General features: G+C 42.2%; 1 protein-coding gene across 1 annotated transcript in view; it reads right to left on the bottom strand.

Moving 5' to 3' along the window:
- GALNT13 (polypeptide N-acetylgalactosaminyltransferase 13) overlaps positions 1–18,178 on the bottom strand; it is a 299,621-nt gene that overhangs the window by 255,610 nt on the left and 25,833 nt on the right. Inside the window, exon 2 of the mRNA XM_038751351.1 lies at positions 3,199–3,436. Coding sequence (XP_038607279.1) covers positions 3,199–3,340 — 142 coding nt within the window. The 5' untranslated portion in view covers positions 3,341–3,436. The remainder of the gene's footprint in view (positions 1–3,198; positions 3,437–18,178) is intronic.

Here is an 18,178-nt window from a genome sequence, read left to right as displayed (position 1 = left end):
TGGGGGACTGGGCATTTTGCATTTGGGGGAGAAGGTGGATGTGAGCTGAATGGAATGTCTGTTTATTGTTGCCCCCTCTTACCTCCTCTCACTTCTTCCCTTCTACAACCCAGCCCACACACTTCATTCCTCTACTGCCAACCTTCTCACTGTGCCTCGATCTCCACTGTCTCGCCATCAACCTGTAGCCCAAATCCTGCCACTGGCCTGGAACCCCCTCCCTCCTCAAATCCGACAGACAATTACCCTCCCCCTGTTCAAAGCCTTACTGAAGACACACCTGCTCAAAGAGGCCTTCCCAGACTAAGTCCCATTTTTCCTCATCTCCCAGTCCCTTCTGCATCACCCTGACTTGCTCCCTTTACTCTTCCCCCCGTCCCATCCCCACAGCACTTATGCATATATCTGTCATTTCATTTATTTGTGTTGATGTCTGTCTCCTCCCCTTTAGATGGTAAGCTTGTTGTGGGCAGGGAATGTCACTGTTTATTGTTGTACTGTACTTTCCCAAGTGCTTAGTACAGTGCTCTGCATACAGTAAGCGCTCAATAAATACGATTGAATGAATGGTTATATTGTACTTTCCCAAGCACTTAATGCAGTGCTCTGCACACATTAAGCACTCAATAAACGTGATGGAATGAATGAATGAATACATAAATATTCCTTTTTTCTGTTTCCTTTTCTGCTGAGACTCTCACACTCTGGCTAAGCAAATGCTGGAAAGGGCCTGGGCACGGATTCAGAAAACTGAGCATTTGCAGGATTTGCAGACACACTGTGAAGCAAGATGATTCCTCCCCACCATTCTTTTTTTTTATGAATGGCATTTGTTACTACCAGTCTTATATGCCAGGCATCGAACTAAGTGCTGGGGTAGATACAAGTTAGTCAGGCTGGATATAATCCCTATATCTTCACGTCTCTCTTTCCCATTTTTAGTTCCGTGTTGGTGCAGCACTGTTTTTGGAATCAGGAGACGTGGGTTCTCGTCCCCATTCTGCCCGTGGCAAGTTTACGTGGGCAAAGACCACATGTGCATTTCTATGCATGCTGCATCACTGCCACCCTACTTGAGTACTTACTGTGTGCAGAGCACTGTACTGAGTGCTTGATGAGCGTATGTGAGTGGCACTGCCCAAATCACCAGCACTGTTCTCCTGAGCAGGTTCTCAGGCCTTTAATAATGGTGGTTGCATTTGTTAAACGTTTACTATGTGTCAAGCTCTGTTCTAAGCTCTAGGGTAGATACAAGCTAATCAGGTGGGACACAGGCTCAGGTCATTGAGTCTAAAGTCCAAAGGTCATCCATTATTCCTAGCGTGTGACTTTAAGCTCCATGGAGTGGTGGATAGAGTACACGCCTGGAAGTCAGGAGGTTCTAATCCTGGCTCCGGTACTAATCTTCTGCGTGATCTTGGGCAAGCCACTTCACTTCTCTGGGCCTCAGTTACCTTATCTGTAAAATGGAGATTGAGACTATGATCCCCATGGGGGGCCCAATTTGTTTATATCCACCTCAGCGCTTATTACAATGCCTGGCACATACTAAGCACTTAACAAATACCATAGTTATTATTATCACTATTATTATTATTGTCTAGCAAAAAGAAGTCAATCACATCCTCCTAGTCCAGTCAGCAACTTTGCAGGCAAGTTACAAAGGATGAGTGATGCAACCCAGTTATGACCCTGGGTTTCTGACTGGTGGGGTTCCCTTAAACCTCTCTTAGAGAAGCAGCGTGGCCTAGTGGGTAGAGCACGGGCTCGGGAGTCAGAAGGACCTGGGTTCTAATCTAGCTCTGCCACTTGACTGCTGAGTGACCTTGGACAAATCAACTAACTTCTCTGTGTCTCAGATACCTCACCTGTTAAATGGGGATTAAGACTGTGAGCCCCATGTGGGACACGGACACTGCCCAAGCTGATTAGTTTGTTTCTTCCCAGTGCTTAGTACAGTACCTGGCACATAGTAAATACTTAACAAATACCATAAAAAAATCTCTATCTCCAAGAGCTTAAAGAAAATTCTATAGACCTCCTTACAGAATATAAAATAAAAAATAATCAAATGTCTAACCTTATACTGACATTCCACATAAGGAACATTAATTCTAACCAGAATTAAGCTTCTCTTGATGATGTTAATATTTTAGGATGCAGTACTCTATAATCCTAATGATGCTGAACAGAGATCATATTTCAGATGGACCTATTATCTAAAGATTGCCTCTTTTTGAAAGAACATTGTGCCTGCCCTAAAATAACACTCTTTCATTTGAATGTAACTATATATTAATTAAAATCTTTTTCAATTTCTGAGAGCTCTCACCAGGCCAACCTATGATTCTCCTTCAAGCATGGAATACTAGAAACACCCACAATTAAAATAATGGACTAACTATAAGCCATACCTCTCCTTAATTAAAAAAAAAGAGATCAAGGAGGTTTAGGAAGAACTCTGTCAAAATAAGAGGTGGCATAAAAACCTTCAATCCGGGGAAATAAAAAATTCAGATTCCACTTGAAATTATACCCAGCCCTAATGGTGATAATACAGTGATCAAAGCAAGAATGAAAGCACCTTGTGGACAAGGACTTTGTTGCTTCTGATGGACTTTCCCATGAGTATAATACAGCACTGAACTTAGAAGATGCTCAACAAATGGCATTATTACTCAGGGAAGAACATTCCTCTTTGCATTTAGATGTCAAAAAAAGACTCATTATTTTGGCCCCTCCAAGAAGGTAAACTTCAGTTTTCCCTTTCAGTGTGGATTCCCTGACATTTTAGAATTAAAATGGAAAGTGAGATTGCATGGTAAAGAAAGGTATTGGCTTGGTAGAGAAAGCTACCATACTTAGATTGAATCAGGGTGTGATCTACACACCTCAGTTCTCCAATGATATCATTCCAAACCAAAGATCCTAGGCAACAATTCTGGCTCCACCATTTGTCTGCTGTGTGACCTTGGGAAAGTCACTTCACTTCTCTGTTCCTCAGTTACCTCATCTGTAAAATGGGGGTTGAGACTGTGAGGCCCATGTGGGACATGGACTGTGTCTGATCTGATTAGCCTCTATCTCCCCAGCACTTTGAACAGTGCTTGACCCATAGTGAGTGCTTAATACATACCATTAAAAAAAAACTCCCCTGCCCCCAAAACAACCATTTCATTGAAATTTTTCAAGACTCACCCCGCAGTGCTGGCAACAGAGACCTCTCCTTCTTGTCATCACATTTGTTACATTCGCTGAAGTAGAGGAGGAGAAAGACGTCGACAAGCACCCACAGGAGAGAAGTGGCCAGGACCACTTTGCAGTAGACAAATCTCCTCATGTCTCTAACTTGGTTTTTCGTTTGCTCGCAAAGCTGCTCCCCACCGGGTATCCAAGGCACAGTGGGAAAATCCAATGTGGAAGTAGGGTCATTCCACTGAAAGCGAGACAAAGAATCCCTGGTTATTTCATGGGGCTTTCTTATGGGTTCCATCGAGAAATAACAAGGAACATATTCAGAGGTCTGAAGCGTTTTATATAAACAAGGATCTTATTGTTGGTATCTAAGATTAAGAATAATAACAATAATGGTATTTGTTAAGCACTTACTATGTGCCGAGCACAGTTCTAAGTGCTGGGGTAGATACAAGGCATTCAGATTGGACATAGTCCCGGTCCCACATGGGGTTCACAGTCTTAATCCCCATTTGACAGATGAGGTCACTGAGGCACAGAGACGTTAAGTGACTTGTCCTAGGTCACACAGCAGACAAGTAGTGGAGCCGGCATTAGAACTCACATCCTCTGACTCCAAAGCCCGAGCTCTTGCCGCCATGCTTCTGTTCTGGGGGCCCACAAAATACACACACTACTATTACCCTCACGTTTGTGATTTACTTGCTAGGCTGTAGCTCCTTGAGGGAAGGGATCTTGTCTTCTATCATCATCACCATCATCATCATCATTAGTATTTTTTGAGCCCTTATTGTGCGCAGAGCCCTGTACTAAATGCTTGAGAGAGTACACTACAACAGAGTTATTATCCACATTCCTGCCCACAATGAGCTTACAGTCTTCTAGCTCTTTTGCAATCTCCCACTGCCTTAGTACAGCGCTTTGCATGCAGAAGGGGTTCAATAAATCATCTTGATTAATTGAATGACTAAGTGGCAGCCTCTCATCCCCTCCCTATTTACAATGCCATCCCTGGTCCCCCACAAACTTCTTCTTGGAGACTTGATGAGAACCTGTCTTTACATTGGGCAGGATGATCATTTGGGTTGTCAGCCTCCTACGGAACACAGACGGCACCAGATCTATTGTCAACTCAGGGAAGGTGTCTGATATACTGTTGTGTTGTATTCTCCCAACCGTTTAGTACAGTACCCTGCACAGTGTAAGTGCTCAGTAAATATGATTGATTGACTGAACTCAGTGCTTAACACTGCTCTTGGCACATAGCAATAACTTAATAGAGAAGCAGCATGGCTCAGTGGAAAGATCGCGGACTTTGGAGTCAGAGGTCAAGGGTTCGAATCCCGGCTCCACCACTTGTCAGCTGTGTGACTCTGGGCAAGTCACTTAACTTCTCTGGGCCTCAGTTACCTCATCTGTAAAATGAGGATTAAGACTGTGAGCCCCCCGTGGGATAACCTGATTAACTTGTATTCCCCCAGAGCTTAGAACAGTGCTTGGCACATAGTAAGTGCTTAATAAATGCCAGTATCATTATTAATAAATACTACCATACTCTTAGTAAAAGAGCGTGAAGCAGCATGGTCTAGTGGAAAGAGCTTGGACGGAGGAATCAGAGGACTTGGGTTCTAATCCCAGCTCTGCCAAGTATCTACTGTGTGACCTTGGGCAAGTCATTTTACTTATCTGTGCCTCAGTGGCCTCACCTGTAAAATGGGGAATCAATACTCCTCCTTCCTACTTAGGCTGTGATCCTCATGTGGGAGAGGGACTGCATCCAAAATGATAAACTTGTATCTATCTCAGCACTTAGAACAGTACTTGGCACACTGCAAGTCCTTAACAAGTACCATAATTATTATCACTTTCATTATTATTATTATTACAGTGCAACCGGTAGATATTTAATAAACACTACAGATTGTCTGAAGAGACCGCTCCCAGGTCTTCTTAAGGAAAGCCGCGTGGACTAGTGCATAGAGCATGGGCCTGGGAGTTGGAAGGATATGGGTTCTAATCCTGACTGCCACTTGTGTGCTCTGTGACCTTGGGCAAGTCAATTCACATCTCTGTGCCTCAGATACCTCATCTTTAAAATGGGGATTAAGACTGCGAGCCCCATGTGAGACAGGGACTGTGTCCAACCCAATTATCTTGTATCTAACCCAGCTCTTAGAACAGAGCCTGGCACACTGTAAATGCTTCACAAATTATCACTATTATATTATATAATATAACTGCATTACATATTATTATTTATTGTTGTTATTATTATTATTCCCAAGAATTGTGGAACACTTCGAGCTCTTCAGCCCCATCCTCTGCACTGCTAAGTACTGCACAGGTAACCTACAGCTAAGGTGTACTTAGGCCTAGAGAGATAGCATTGTAGTCACGGACAATTACCTATTTTCTCTATAAACATTAAAAAGTCACACTATATTCCAAAAATAACATAAATACATACTCATTAGCTACTCTTAAACTAAATCAGCAGACAAAACCTAATCACTTAAAATACTCTGCACCTGCATCTGAACATTTCTTGGCAGAAATCACTAGCAAGGTGACTTTTTTATGACATTTATTAAGCGCTTACTATGGGCAAAGCACTGTTCTAAGTGTTGGGGAGGTTACAAGGTGGTCAGGTTGTCCCACGGGGGGCTTACAGTCCTAATCCCCATTTTACAGATGAGGGAACTGAGGCACAGAGAAGTTAAGTGACTTGCCCAAAGTCACACAGCTGACAATTGGTGGAGCCGGGATTTGAACCCATGACCTCTGACTCCAAAGCCCAGGCTCTTCCACTGAGCCACGCTGCTTCTCTAATTGGCACTTGTTTATTGGAAAAGAGCTGTATGGTACAGAAAGTATGGAAGATAGAGGCATTAGGAGTTTTCCAAAAACATTTTGTTTCTGAATGTATTCATTCATTCATTCATTCAGTTGTATTCACTGAGCACTTACTGAGTACACAGCACTGTACTAAGTGCTTGGAAAGTACAATTCAGCAACAAAAATAGACAATCCCTGCCCGCAATGGGCTCACAGTCTTTCAGAAGGGGGGAAACAGACATCAAAGCAAGTAAACAAGCATCAATAGCATCAATATAAATAAATAGAAATATATATATATATATACATATATATACACACACACATATATATATATATATATACATCAAAACAAGTAAACAGGCATTATTATAAATAAATAGTATTATAGATATGTACATATATATAAGTGCTGTGGGGCGGGGAGGGAGAGTCAAGCAAAAGCAGCAAGTCGGGGTGATGGGGAGGGGAGGAGGAGCTGAGAAATCAGGAGGCTTAGTCTGGGAAGGCCTCCTGGAGGAGGTGAGCCTTCAGTAGGGCCTTGAAAGGGGGGATGTGTGACTGTAAGCTTTCAAATGCAATCTCCAGGTGAAGTGGCTGCTTACAGTCTTTACAAATGTCACAGCTGACAGCAGCCCAGAACCACTACAGAGCTAGGGAGATTTTCTTTTTTCCACCATTCCCAGTATTTTGATGGAGATTGACAGCTCACGGAACACTCAGCATTCCATTATGCAAATTGCAATTCTGCTACCACTTACAAACAAGTTCATTATCTTGCCTGGGAAATACCACAACATGTGGTGGTGCTGGTTTTTATCTATATATAAATATATATATTTATAAAATTTAAACTAAAGACACTAAATGTCATTTTTAAAAGCTAATGCCATGTTACAGTAGATTAAACACTCATCATTACTTGAAAAGGCCTATAATAATACATCTCTAATTTCTATTTTTCTTTTACATTTAGCCAAGGCAATAGCCAAATAAATAAGCAAGGAAAAAAAAATCTCTCCAACAAGGCATACTGCCTGGGACACCCAGAGGCAAGTCAATAGAGCTGACTTCAGTAAGTTCTACTTTTCCTTCTTAAACCTGAGACTGTTGGTTTTAAGGATCACTGCGTCTGCGGGTGGGACTTGTAATACAAACTACTAGGGGCCTAAAATTCTGCTCTTCTAGCCTCGATAACCTCCTGCCTCTTTTGTGATGATGATGATGATGATGATGGTATTTGTTGAACATTTACTATGTATTAAGCACTGTTGTAAGTGCTGGGATAGATACAAGCTAATGGGGTTGACCCGGCCCCTGTCCCACATGGGGCTCACAGTCTTAATCTGTGATCAGCCCTACTGAGAGCTCACCTCCTCCAGGAGGCCTTCCCAGACTGAGCCCCTTCCTTCCTCTCCCCCCCCACCCCCCTCTCCATCCCCCTCATCTTACCTCCTTCCCTTCCCCACAGCACCTGTATATTTGTATACATGTTTGTACATATTTATTACTCTATTTATTTTACTTGTACATATCTATTCTATTTATTTTGTTAGTATGTTTGGTTTTGTTCTCTGTCTCCCCCTTTTAGACTGTGAGCCCACTGTTGGGTAGGGACGGTCTCTATATGTTGCCAACTTGTACTTCCCAAGCGCTTAGTACAGTGCTCTGCACACAGTAAGCGCTCAATAAATACAATTGATTGATTGACTGATTGATTGATTAATCCCCATTTGACAGATAAGGTAACTGAAGCACAGAGAAGTTAAGTGACTTACCCAAGGTCACACAGCAGACAAGTGGCAGAGCAGAGACTAGAACCCAGGTCCTTCTGACTCCCAGACCGCCGCTCTATCCACTAGGCCATGCTGCTTCTCTAGCTTATCCTCTTATCCTAGCCTGTTTGCTTGCCTAGAAGGGCAGTTAATAATTGCTAAAATGCCATCTTTCCTCTCCAATCTAAACTGCTGCCACACTAATCCAAGCACTTATCCTATCCTGCCTGGATTATTTCATCAGCCTCCTCACTGACCTCCCTGCCTCCTATCTCTCCCCACATCAGTCCATACTTTACTCTGCTGCATGGATCATTCTTCTAAAAAAAGCCCAAAACACTCATTCCGCATCTCCCCACCCCTCAGGAACCTCCAGGGGCTACGCACCCACCTCCACAACAAACAGAAACTCCTTGCCACAGAATTTAAAGCACTCTATCAGCTCACCCCCTCCTACCTTACCTCACTGATCTCCTACTACAATCAGCATTCACACATTGCTCCTCTAGTTCCAGCTTACTCATCGTTCCCCAAACCTGCCTATTTTACTGCCACCCTCTTTCCCAAATCCTCCCCTAGTCTGGAATTCCCTCCCCCTCCATATATGACAGACCACCACTCTCCCTATTTTCACTGTGTTATTAAGGGCACATCTACATCCGTAGCAATTACATAAGTATTTTCAAATTGTATATTACAAATTAGTCATTTATATTTAAGTCCATCTCCCCCTCTAGACTGTAAGCTCAGCGTGGTTGAGTGGAAGGAGCCTGGGCTTTGGAGTCAGAGGTCAGGGGTTCAACTCCCACTCCGCCACTTGTCAGCTGTGTGACTTAGGGCAAGTCACTTAACTTCTCTGGGCCTCAGTTCCCTCATCTGTAAAATGGGGATGAAGACTGTGAGCCCCACGTGGGCAACCTGATCACCTTGTAACCTCCCCAGCGCTTAGAACAGTGCTTTGCACATAGTAAGCACTTAATAAATGCCATTATTATTATTATTATTATTATTAAGCTCATTGTGGGCAGGGAACAAAGCTGCCAACTCTGTTGTACCCTCCCAAGAGCACAGTACAGTGCTCTACACACAGTAAATGTTCTATAAATACCATTGATTGATTTATTGATTGATTACTGCACTGAGGCTTTGCTTTACCCACCTGCACCTGTCTCCTGAAAAGGTAAATTATTAGCCTTGAGCAGACCACCATCCTCCAAAACGATTGCAAAGAAGCATTCTCGAATGGAGGAGTTTATCAGGTACAAAACAGGTGAACCTCTGAAGGCTACCACACTACCAAAAACAACAGCTGGTCAGCTGAGTGTTGTTTAAGTCTACTAGCATTTCCCCTGAGTTTCCCTGCTTTACCCTCAGTTTGGTCCCTATTAATTGGCAAATAGTGAGTGTTTTCACTTCTGTTAAGGTTCCTCAAGTCAATTTACTGGTCAGAAATTCCAGGCACTACAATACTAGTCATTTGCCAGGTCCCTGGGGGTCTGATCCAAATGCTTAAGTCAACACATTTCCTCTCCAGATTGGCTCATGCAACGCTAATATTTGTTCACTGGCATCCTCTTTAATAAATGAAGCCGACCTCCGTTTGAAGTTCGGTCGGAAACACAAGGGGCCTACCAGCTCTGCCCTCCTCTTCTATGGGCTCCATGGTATTGACACTGGATACCAAAGGATTTTAGCCAGGCTAATAATTATTGCACTTGTTAAGTGCTTACTATGTGAGCAGCACATAATAAGCACTTAGCAGCATGGCCTAGTGGACAGAGCACAGGACCAAGAGTCAGAAGGACCTGGGTTGTAATCCCGGCTCTGCCACTTGTCTGCTGTGTGACCCTGGGCAAGTCACCTCAGTTGCATCATCTATAAAATGGGAATTAAGACTGTGAGCCCCATGTGGGACAGGGAACGCATCCAAACTGATTAGCTTGTTTCTACCGCAGCACTTAGTACAGTGCCTGGCCCATAGTAAGCACTGAACAAATACCTTAAAAAAACACTATATTTAGCACTGGATGGGTAGAATTCAACCCACTGCCCTTTTCCAGAAATTCATTCCTCACTAAAGAGCAGTGAAACACTAGACAAAATTTAGGATGTTTGTAACCCAGCATTTAAATTGAACAATAAAGTAATGGGCAAATATTGGGACATTATTTTTACTGCCCACCTACTACACACTTGGGAACCAGAGGAAGCGGGTTTAGCCAGTCATTAAACAGAGTTGTCTCCATTTCTATCACATGTTATTCCTCACCAACTGACTGTCCCAAACTATTTCCGATGGCATTTGTAATGCAAGAAGAAAAATGGGAAATAAACGCCTGAAGAGGCTACTAGGTAAGCCATCTGATTCCCAAACATCCTTTTCCTCTCCCCTTCCCCATTCCCCCTACCCTACCTCCTTCCCCTCCCCGCAGCACCTGTATATATGTTTGTACAGATTTATTACTCTATTTCACTTGTACATTATTTACCATTCTATTTATTTTGTTAATGATGTGCATCTAGCTTTACTTCTGTTTATTCTGATGACTTGACACCTGTCCACACATTTTGTTTTGTTGTCTGTCTCCCCCTTCTAGACTGTGAGCCCGTTGTTGGGTAGGGACTGTCTCTATATGTTGCCAACTTGTACTTCCCAGGTGCTTAGTACAGTGCTCTGCACATAGTAAGCACTCAGTAAATACGATTGAATGAATGAATGAATGAATGAATGAATGAAACTGCCCAGGGGTTTCTTCAACTCCTTTTTCCTTCCACCATTGCTGCACTTCTCTACTTTCCTTTTTGTTATTCTCCTTATCCTTCTGTCCCACTAGGAGCTCAAAATCTGAATGGTGAGACCATGTCTTGTCCCAAAATTACAGAAATGAAAACTGGACAATTCATGCACACTCTCTGTGCCTCACAGTTACACAGCACAGAAGTACTGGAATTGGGACTAGAACCTAGGTCTCCTAAAACCGAGTACTGTGCTTTTTGTTGTTGTTGTTGCTGTTGTTGTTGTCATGGTATTTGTTATTCAATTGTATTTATTGAGGGCTTATTGTGTGCAGGGCACTGTACTAAGCATCTCTGTTATGCACTTACTCTGTGTCAAACACTGTTCTCGGTGCTGGGGGGAGGTACAGGTCTGAGGTCAGACACAGTCTCTGTCCCACATGGGGCTCACAGCCTAAGTAGGAGGGAGAACAGGCTTTGAGTTTATAGTTGAGGAAACTGAGGTACAGAAAAATCACATGACTTGTCCAAGATTACAAGGCACCCATTTGCCAAAGCTGGGATTAGAACCCAGGTCCTCTGACTCCGAGGCCCATGCTCTTTCCACTGGTCCACACTCCTTCTCCACAGTCTGAGGAAGGGAGGGGAGGACAGGGAGAGGCAGGGGGAATCAGGGCAAGTCTACTAAAGAAGCGTCGAGACCATCTCTTCCCTCAATGGAAACAGACACAAAATAATTGATAGATATTCATTTTAGTGCTCATCTCCCCTTCAATATTGTAAGCTCCTTTAGGTCAGGAACCATGTGAGTCCCACAGAGGACAGGGGCCATGTCTAATCTCCACCTCTGTATTCTTTCCCAGCACTTAGTGCAGTGCTCTGCACACAGTAATGCTTTAAGTAATGCTATTATTATTAACTCTATTGTACTCTCCCAAGCATTTAATGCAGTGCTCTGCATAATGTCAGTGCTCAAATACTACTACTTCCTTGAGAGAAAGAAGAGAATGGAAAAATACGGAGGCAAATAAACTTATACTTAAATAGAATAGGCAGAGGCAGATCTGTAGCACTGCAGGGAATTGTGCTATGGTGGTGGTTGGAAAAATTGGGAGGTATGGCCCAGAAAGAAGAAAGGTTCCACTGGAATTGGCTTCAGATGGAAGTGACCACTGGAACTTCTTGAGGACAGAGATCTCTTACTGTGTGCAGAGCACTGTACTAAGCTCTTGGGAGAGTACAAGAGGTTTGCAAGACATGCTCCCCCGACCATGAGGAATAAATCACATGAGAGTTGTTGGTCACCAAAAAGATCATCAAATTGGATAAACCCATCTTTCCGTTGCCTTCTTCTTTCTAAGCTGTTGTGGCCAGCTCTGTTGCATGTACTCTCCCAGGCATTTAGCACAGTACTCTGAATATAGTAAGGGCTCAACAAATACCACTGATGATACGATGATGATAAAAGGATCCTCAGAATGTACTTAAACTTAAGCAATGCATCGGTATGCTGCAAAACATAAACCTGAAAAACCAACAAAGCAGGGGGTAGAACACTCAGAAATTTTAATTGGATGCTACAAAAAGTGACGAGGCAAATCTAGCCTCTATAGATAATTCCCAGAAGACATGCATCAGCAGCTAACCCATCTCCTGTTGTAAATCCCATAATTAAAAGCAAAATAAAAAAATGTTTCCACTGAGGTTTCAAACCATTAGAATTTCTTAACCTCAGTCCCCTTCTCAGTCTTATGGCTTACTGAATTCTTTATGATAGTGGATATAAGGAATTAATAGCGTACATTCTTATTTTGAAATATTACTGAAACTGTGTCACGTAACGCTGATGTTTCATTACCTAGGTTTTCCAGTCTGAAAAGAGAGTCTATTTTGTGACAAACAAAGTGCAGCATTAAAATGCCCAATAAATTATTATCAAATAGACACCAGCTTGATCCCCAATTAGAAAATAGAAGGGAATGCATGAGAAGGTAAAATGAGGGGTAAATGAAGTTGTGTCTCTTTGTAAATGTAGTATAAATTCAGCCATTTTTTGATTAGACAGGATTAAACACAGAAAAGTGAAATCTACAGATAAATCTAATTTAAACCAGTAATTTCAACCTCCTCCCCAAATTGCTGCCGAATGGATGTCTCCCCCTTCTAGACTGTGAGCCCGCTGTTGGGTAGGGACTGTCTCTATATGTTGCCAACTTGTACTCCCCAAGCGCTTAGTACAGTGCTCTGCACACAGTAAGTGCTCAATAAATATGATTGAATAAATGAATGAATGAATGAATGACAGCCCAGTGATACTTAGTTGTGTGACTTGGGGACTGTGTTCCCTGCAATGTGCCTTGAACACTGAAACAATAACCTAACATCTGAGGAAGATCTGGAAGGAGGGATGGATGGTCCAGAGGGAGAGGAGTGGATGGTCCAGAGGGACAGGGAGATGGTCTGCACATAGTAAGCACTCAATAAATACGATTGATGATGATGGTCTGGAGAAGGGTGGGTGTGGTCCAGAGGGAGGGAGAGGAAGTCTGGATTGGGAGGGTGGAAGGGGAGATGAGAAGGAAGGAGGAAAGATGTAGAGAAGGGGGGAAAGTTGTGCAGGGACGGGGGAGACAGAAGATGTGTAGGGAGGGGGAAAGGGGTGGAGGGGGGAAAGGTGCAAAGGAAGAGGGGAAGAGGAGTGGAGGGAAGGGGAGAGATGTGGAGGGAGGGGAAAGGTCTGGAGAGAGGAGGAAAGGTGTAGGGGAAGGTGTAAACAATGTGAGGAGAGAGGTAAGGAGGCATGGTGGGGGGAAGGTGAGACAGCAGGGAGATATGTGGGGGGAGGAGCTAAGGAAGGCATGGGAAACAAGAGACAGAAAACGTTTAAAACACTTTTCTAAATGTACTTCCTGTGAAGGTGACATTCTCTCCCTGCCCGTTGTATTGCCTCAGATTAAAATAGCACGCTTGTTAGGGGGCCTCAGAACTAGGATGATAGATGCTACATAAATGCATAGTCTGCTGTCTTTATGGAGCCATTACTTAGTCAATAAAAGGATGATGAAAACGATGCTAAAAATGATTGGATTCTGAGATTCCTCAACACAATGAAAATATATCCAACATGATAAGGGCAATAGAATGTTTCCTTTTTTTGGTAGGGAATATATTTTTATTTTATTTTTTTAGATATGCAGTGATGTATAGGTTATCTAGTGCTATAAAGCTGTTTTAGGTCTTGGTTGATTTCTAAGAACATCAGCTAAAACGTTTGGTGACTTACTGCAGGCAAAGAACGAAGCCACCGATTCTGCATGTTCTCTAGTCTCCTCTGAAATTCAATAATTAAATAATATTATGACTCAGGGAGAGATTAAAGACACCAGAAGACACATGTTCATTCATCACTTCGTAATAGTCATAACCAATTATGTAAAATACTGGCAGCAATCTTTACCCTGGGTTTATTCCCTGGAAGCTAAAGAAAACTCGCAAAAAGTAGTTCTCGTATAAGTCTATGGGGTCTTGTCTCTGCTACAACTTGTATTTTCTGGGGGTATAGATATTTTGGGGGTCACCCGACTGAGGGGTGAATGTTCCTGGATTCTTCTGACTTTGGTTTGCTCTAAAGGTTCAATTTTCAAAAGCAAATGGCTGCAAAGCCTCTTTATTTTTCAAGCCCCAGCCACAAAGGCATAAAGCATCACGATCAATAATGCCTGTTTAGACATTTTCTGTAGCAGAATAGTTACATAAAGTACCCTTTTGATTTTTATAAGCAGAATAAATACATTTTTTTCTTCAAAGGCCACTGAGTGACATCAGAATAAATCAGCAGGAGTGCGCTATTTCAGCGTTTTGTGATCTTTTAATTTCTGCTGGTGTTCAAACTGAGAAATCAAGTGTCAGTCGCCCCCACCCAACTCCTCTCCTCAGAGGGCTCTAATCAACTTTAAGATTATTTTCCATTTCTTGAAGTTCATTCAGTTCCTCCCCAGTTGAACTGCAATCATCTTTCACCTTTCTTCAGCCTCCTCACCCTGCCCTTGTTGACATAAACTAAATCAGTCAGGTTCATTCTCAGAGAGCATTTTAGCTCTTCCTCACTTCAACCTTTTCTCCTTCTCGCTCTCTCCCCTCTTGTACCTTTGCTCTGCATTGGTTGCCCTTTCCCCTTCTTGCTTTGTGTTTTCTCTCACTTTCTTATCCTTCTTTTCTCTATAATGAGATCCCTTTTGCCTCATTTCTGGCCCCTAGCTTTCAAAGAGATTGATGATGTCATCAACCAGAAAACTGCAAACTTGCAAGAGCAGGTGAGGGGAAGTGAGGGGTGTAACCAAGTGGCCCAATTTATTCAATCGTATTTATTGAGCGATTACTGTGTGCAGAGCATTATGTAAGACCATCCCAAAGTTTCAGGGTCTGTCCCACCTACTGCCTTAAGTTTTGAGGAAAATCAATTATGTACATATTCTTATATTTGGCCATTTCCCGTATCTGAAATTTATTGTAATGCCTTCCTCCCTCTCTAGACTGTAAGCTCCTCGTGGGCAGGGCTTGGTTCTACCAACTCTATGGTACTGAACTTTCCTAAGTGCATAGTACAGTTCTCCTTACACAACAAGCACTCAATAAATACCACTGATTGATTGATTGACTGGAAGGGGGTTATGGTAGATGAAGAATGGCAGGGGAAAGGGGGAAGAGAGGACAGAGGACTGTGAGCTCCTTAATGGCAAGGATCATTCAATAATATTTATTGGGTACTTACTATGTGCTGGGGAGTATGTAATTGGTACCTTCTTACCTTGCTTTTTAGTTGTACCTTTCCAAGCAGGTAATGCAGTGCATTTCACCATGCACCCTCACTTCTAGCAGTATTAAGTAGTGGTATTAACAGTATTTACTGAGAGCTCACTTGATGTGATCTACTGCATGAGGTGATTGAGAAGTACAAACCAATGAAGAGACATGTTCCCTGCCTATAAGGTGCTTACACTGTAATGGCAGAGACAAAAACAAATAATAATAATAGTAATAATGGCACTTGTTAAGTGCTTACTATGTGCAAAGCACTGCACTAAGCACTGAGGAGGTTACAAGGTGATCAGGTCATCACACGGGGGGCTCACAGTTTAAATCCCCATTTTACAGATGAGGTAACTGAGGCACAGAGAAGTTAAGTGACTTGCCTAAAGTCACACAGCTGACAGTTGGTGGAGCCGGGATTTGAACCCATGACCTCTGACTCCAAAGACCGTGCTCTTTCCACTGAGCCACGCTGCTTCTCCAAATCAATCAACCACATTTATTGAGCACTTAACCATGTGCAGAGCACTGTACTAAGTGCTTGGGAAGGTAAGATATAACTATTGCTATGAAAAATAATAGTAACTTGTTCTTATTAATAATAATAATGATAATATCTTAATTGGTAGACACATTCACTGCCCATAAGGAACTTACAGTCTAGAAGGACAAAACCTAAAAATATTCACAATTAGAGGGTTCAGCAATAAATAAAGCTGGCTGAGTATTGTTCTTACTACTACTACTCATTCAGTTGTATTTATTGAGTGCTTACTGTGTGCAGAGAACTGTACTAAGCCCTTGGAAATCTGGCCCATCCTCTCCATCCAGATGGTCACCCTTCTGGTCCAGGTTTGCATTAGCCTCCGCACTGATCTCCCTGCCTCCGCAGTCTCTCCGTTCTCCAGTTCATACTTCGTTCTGCTACTAGGATGATTTCCAATCAATCAATCAATCATATTTACCAAGCACTTATTGGGTGTAGAGGACTGTACCACGTACTTGGAAGAGTACCACACAACAATATAACAGACACATCCCCTACCCACAAAGAGCTTACCATCTAGAGGGGGAGTAAAACATAACTGGGTAGATATTTCCCCATCATTAAAGCCTCCAGTGTTTAAACATTCCTCTAACAGCAAGTAGAAACTCTTCATCATTGGTTTTAGAGCATTCCAGGTCCTCTCGCCCCCAGCTTTCTTGGGCAATTGAAATTGAAATTGAAATTGAAATTAATTCCCATTCCAGAGAGCAATCTTGTTTTGACCTGCTCTCTAATCATTCCCAACCCACAGCATTTGAAGTGGTATCTTTGCCTGTCCCCCTAGACTGTAAACTTCCTGCAGACATGGAACATGTCTACCAACTAGTTTACTAGTTTACTCTCCAAAGTACTTAGCACAAACCTCTGGCCAGAGAAGTCACTTGATAAATTATATCCATTGCCAAATATTACATTCTTCCTTCTGCTCCCGCTGTAAGTAAAAACATTCCATTTGGCTCCTCTATTAGACTGTAAGCTCCTTGAGGATAGTCATTATGCAACTGGCTTCTGTTGTCATCTCCCTTCACATTCATTAGGCGCTCACTAAATTCCACTGCTATTGCTGTTGATGATGATAATGAAAGTTAGAAAGAGGGCAGATAGAAAATAACTCCCTAATACTAAGGAATACCATTTCTCAAGGGGTTCTTTTTTGAAAAAGGTCCTACATTCTGCAGCAAAAAAAAAAACAAAAACAAAAACAAGTCTATCCATTACACTTCATTTTGAATGATTGTTTTGCTTTGAAATTGAATGTTGATTATTCTGAACTATATTTCCAAAAGAGACACTGATTCCTAGTGAAGATGGCTGACTCAACTGCCCTCCATGATTTAAAATGCCCTCTCTTCCTTGTCTCATCTTCAAGTATTTCTTAGCATTAATTCCAATGCTTTTGACAGCTTCCTGATTTTTTAAGCTGAGCTGGATTTTAATCAATGAAAATGTGAAAGAGGATGTAGAATAGATGCAGTTTTCTAAAGATAATTGATATTAGATAGAAAACTTTTAAAGATTCTATTTAGGTGGGGAAAAAGGGTTATTTGTAGAAATTGTTTAGTCTTTTCATCTATTAGAAGACTGAAAGTTCTCTAAGAAATGTTCAGTAATTATGGGAAGATAAACATGAATAAGGTCATTTGGCCCCAAATTATATTTGGACTAGAATTCACTTGTATCTTACTTGTTTACGCTGTCTGACAATATCTGGAAACCATCAACAAAATCCACCACCATAAGAGAATAAAATAAGAGAATTACAATTAATAGAGGGATCAATAACTGAAATGGAAGAATTTGGCAGGCTTTTTGAATCCTGAATGTTTGCAAAATATGATCGAGCAAAGCTAGGTAAAAAAATCAGACTGATTTTCCTTGGGGGAGCTGAGCAAAGTATCGGCTATTCTTTAAGAAAATGTTCTTGCCATCATAACTGCAAAGCCCTGGCCACCGTGTAAATTGTGTCTCTGGAGTTGGATGCGGGCAATATAAGTGTGGCTCAGTGGAAAAGAGCACGGGCTTTGGAGTCAGAGGTCATGGGTTCAAATCCTGGCTCCACCAATTGTCAGCTGTGTGACTTTGGGCAAGTCACTTCACTTCTCTGTGCCTCAGTTCCCTCATCTGTAAAAATGGAGATTAAAACGGTGAGCCCTCCGAGGGATAGCCTGATCAACTTGTAACCTCCACAGCGCTTAGAACAGTGCTTTGCATATAGTAAGCGCCTAATAAATGCTATTAAAAAAATTAAAAAAAAGTGTAAAAAAAACAACTTCCAGCCATA

This window comes from Tachyglossus aculeatus, chromosome 9 (assembly GCF_015852505.1).
Source record: "Tachyglossus aculeatus isolate mTacAcu1 chromosome 9, mTacAcu1.pri, whole genome shotgun sequence".
In the NCBI taxonomy this organism is placed as follows: domain Eukaryota; kingdom Metazoa; phylum Chordata; class Mammalia; order Monotremata; family Tachyglossidae; genus Tachyglossus; species Tachyglossus aculeatus.
The sequence above is the reverse complement of the archived record's forward strand: the minus strand, read 5'-3'. Positions and strand labels throughout refer to the sequence as shown.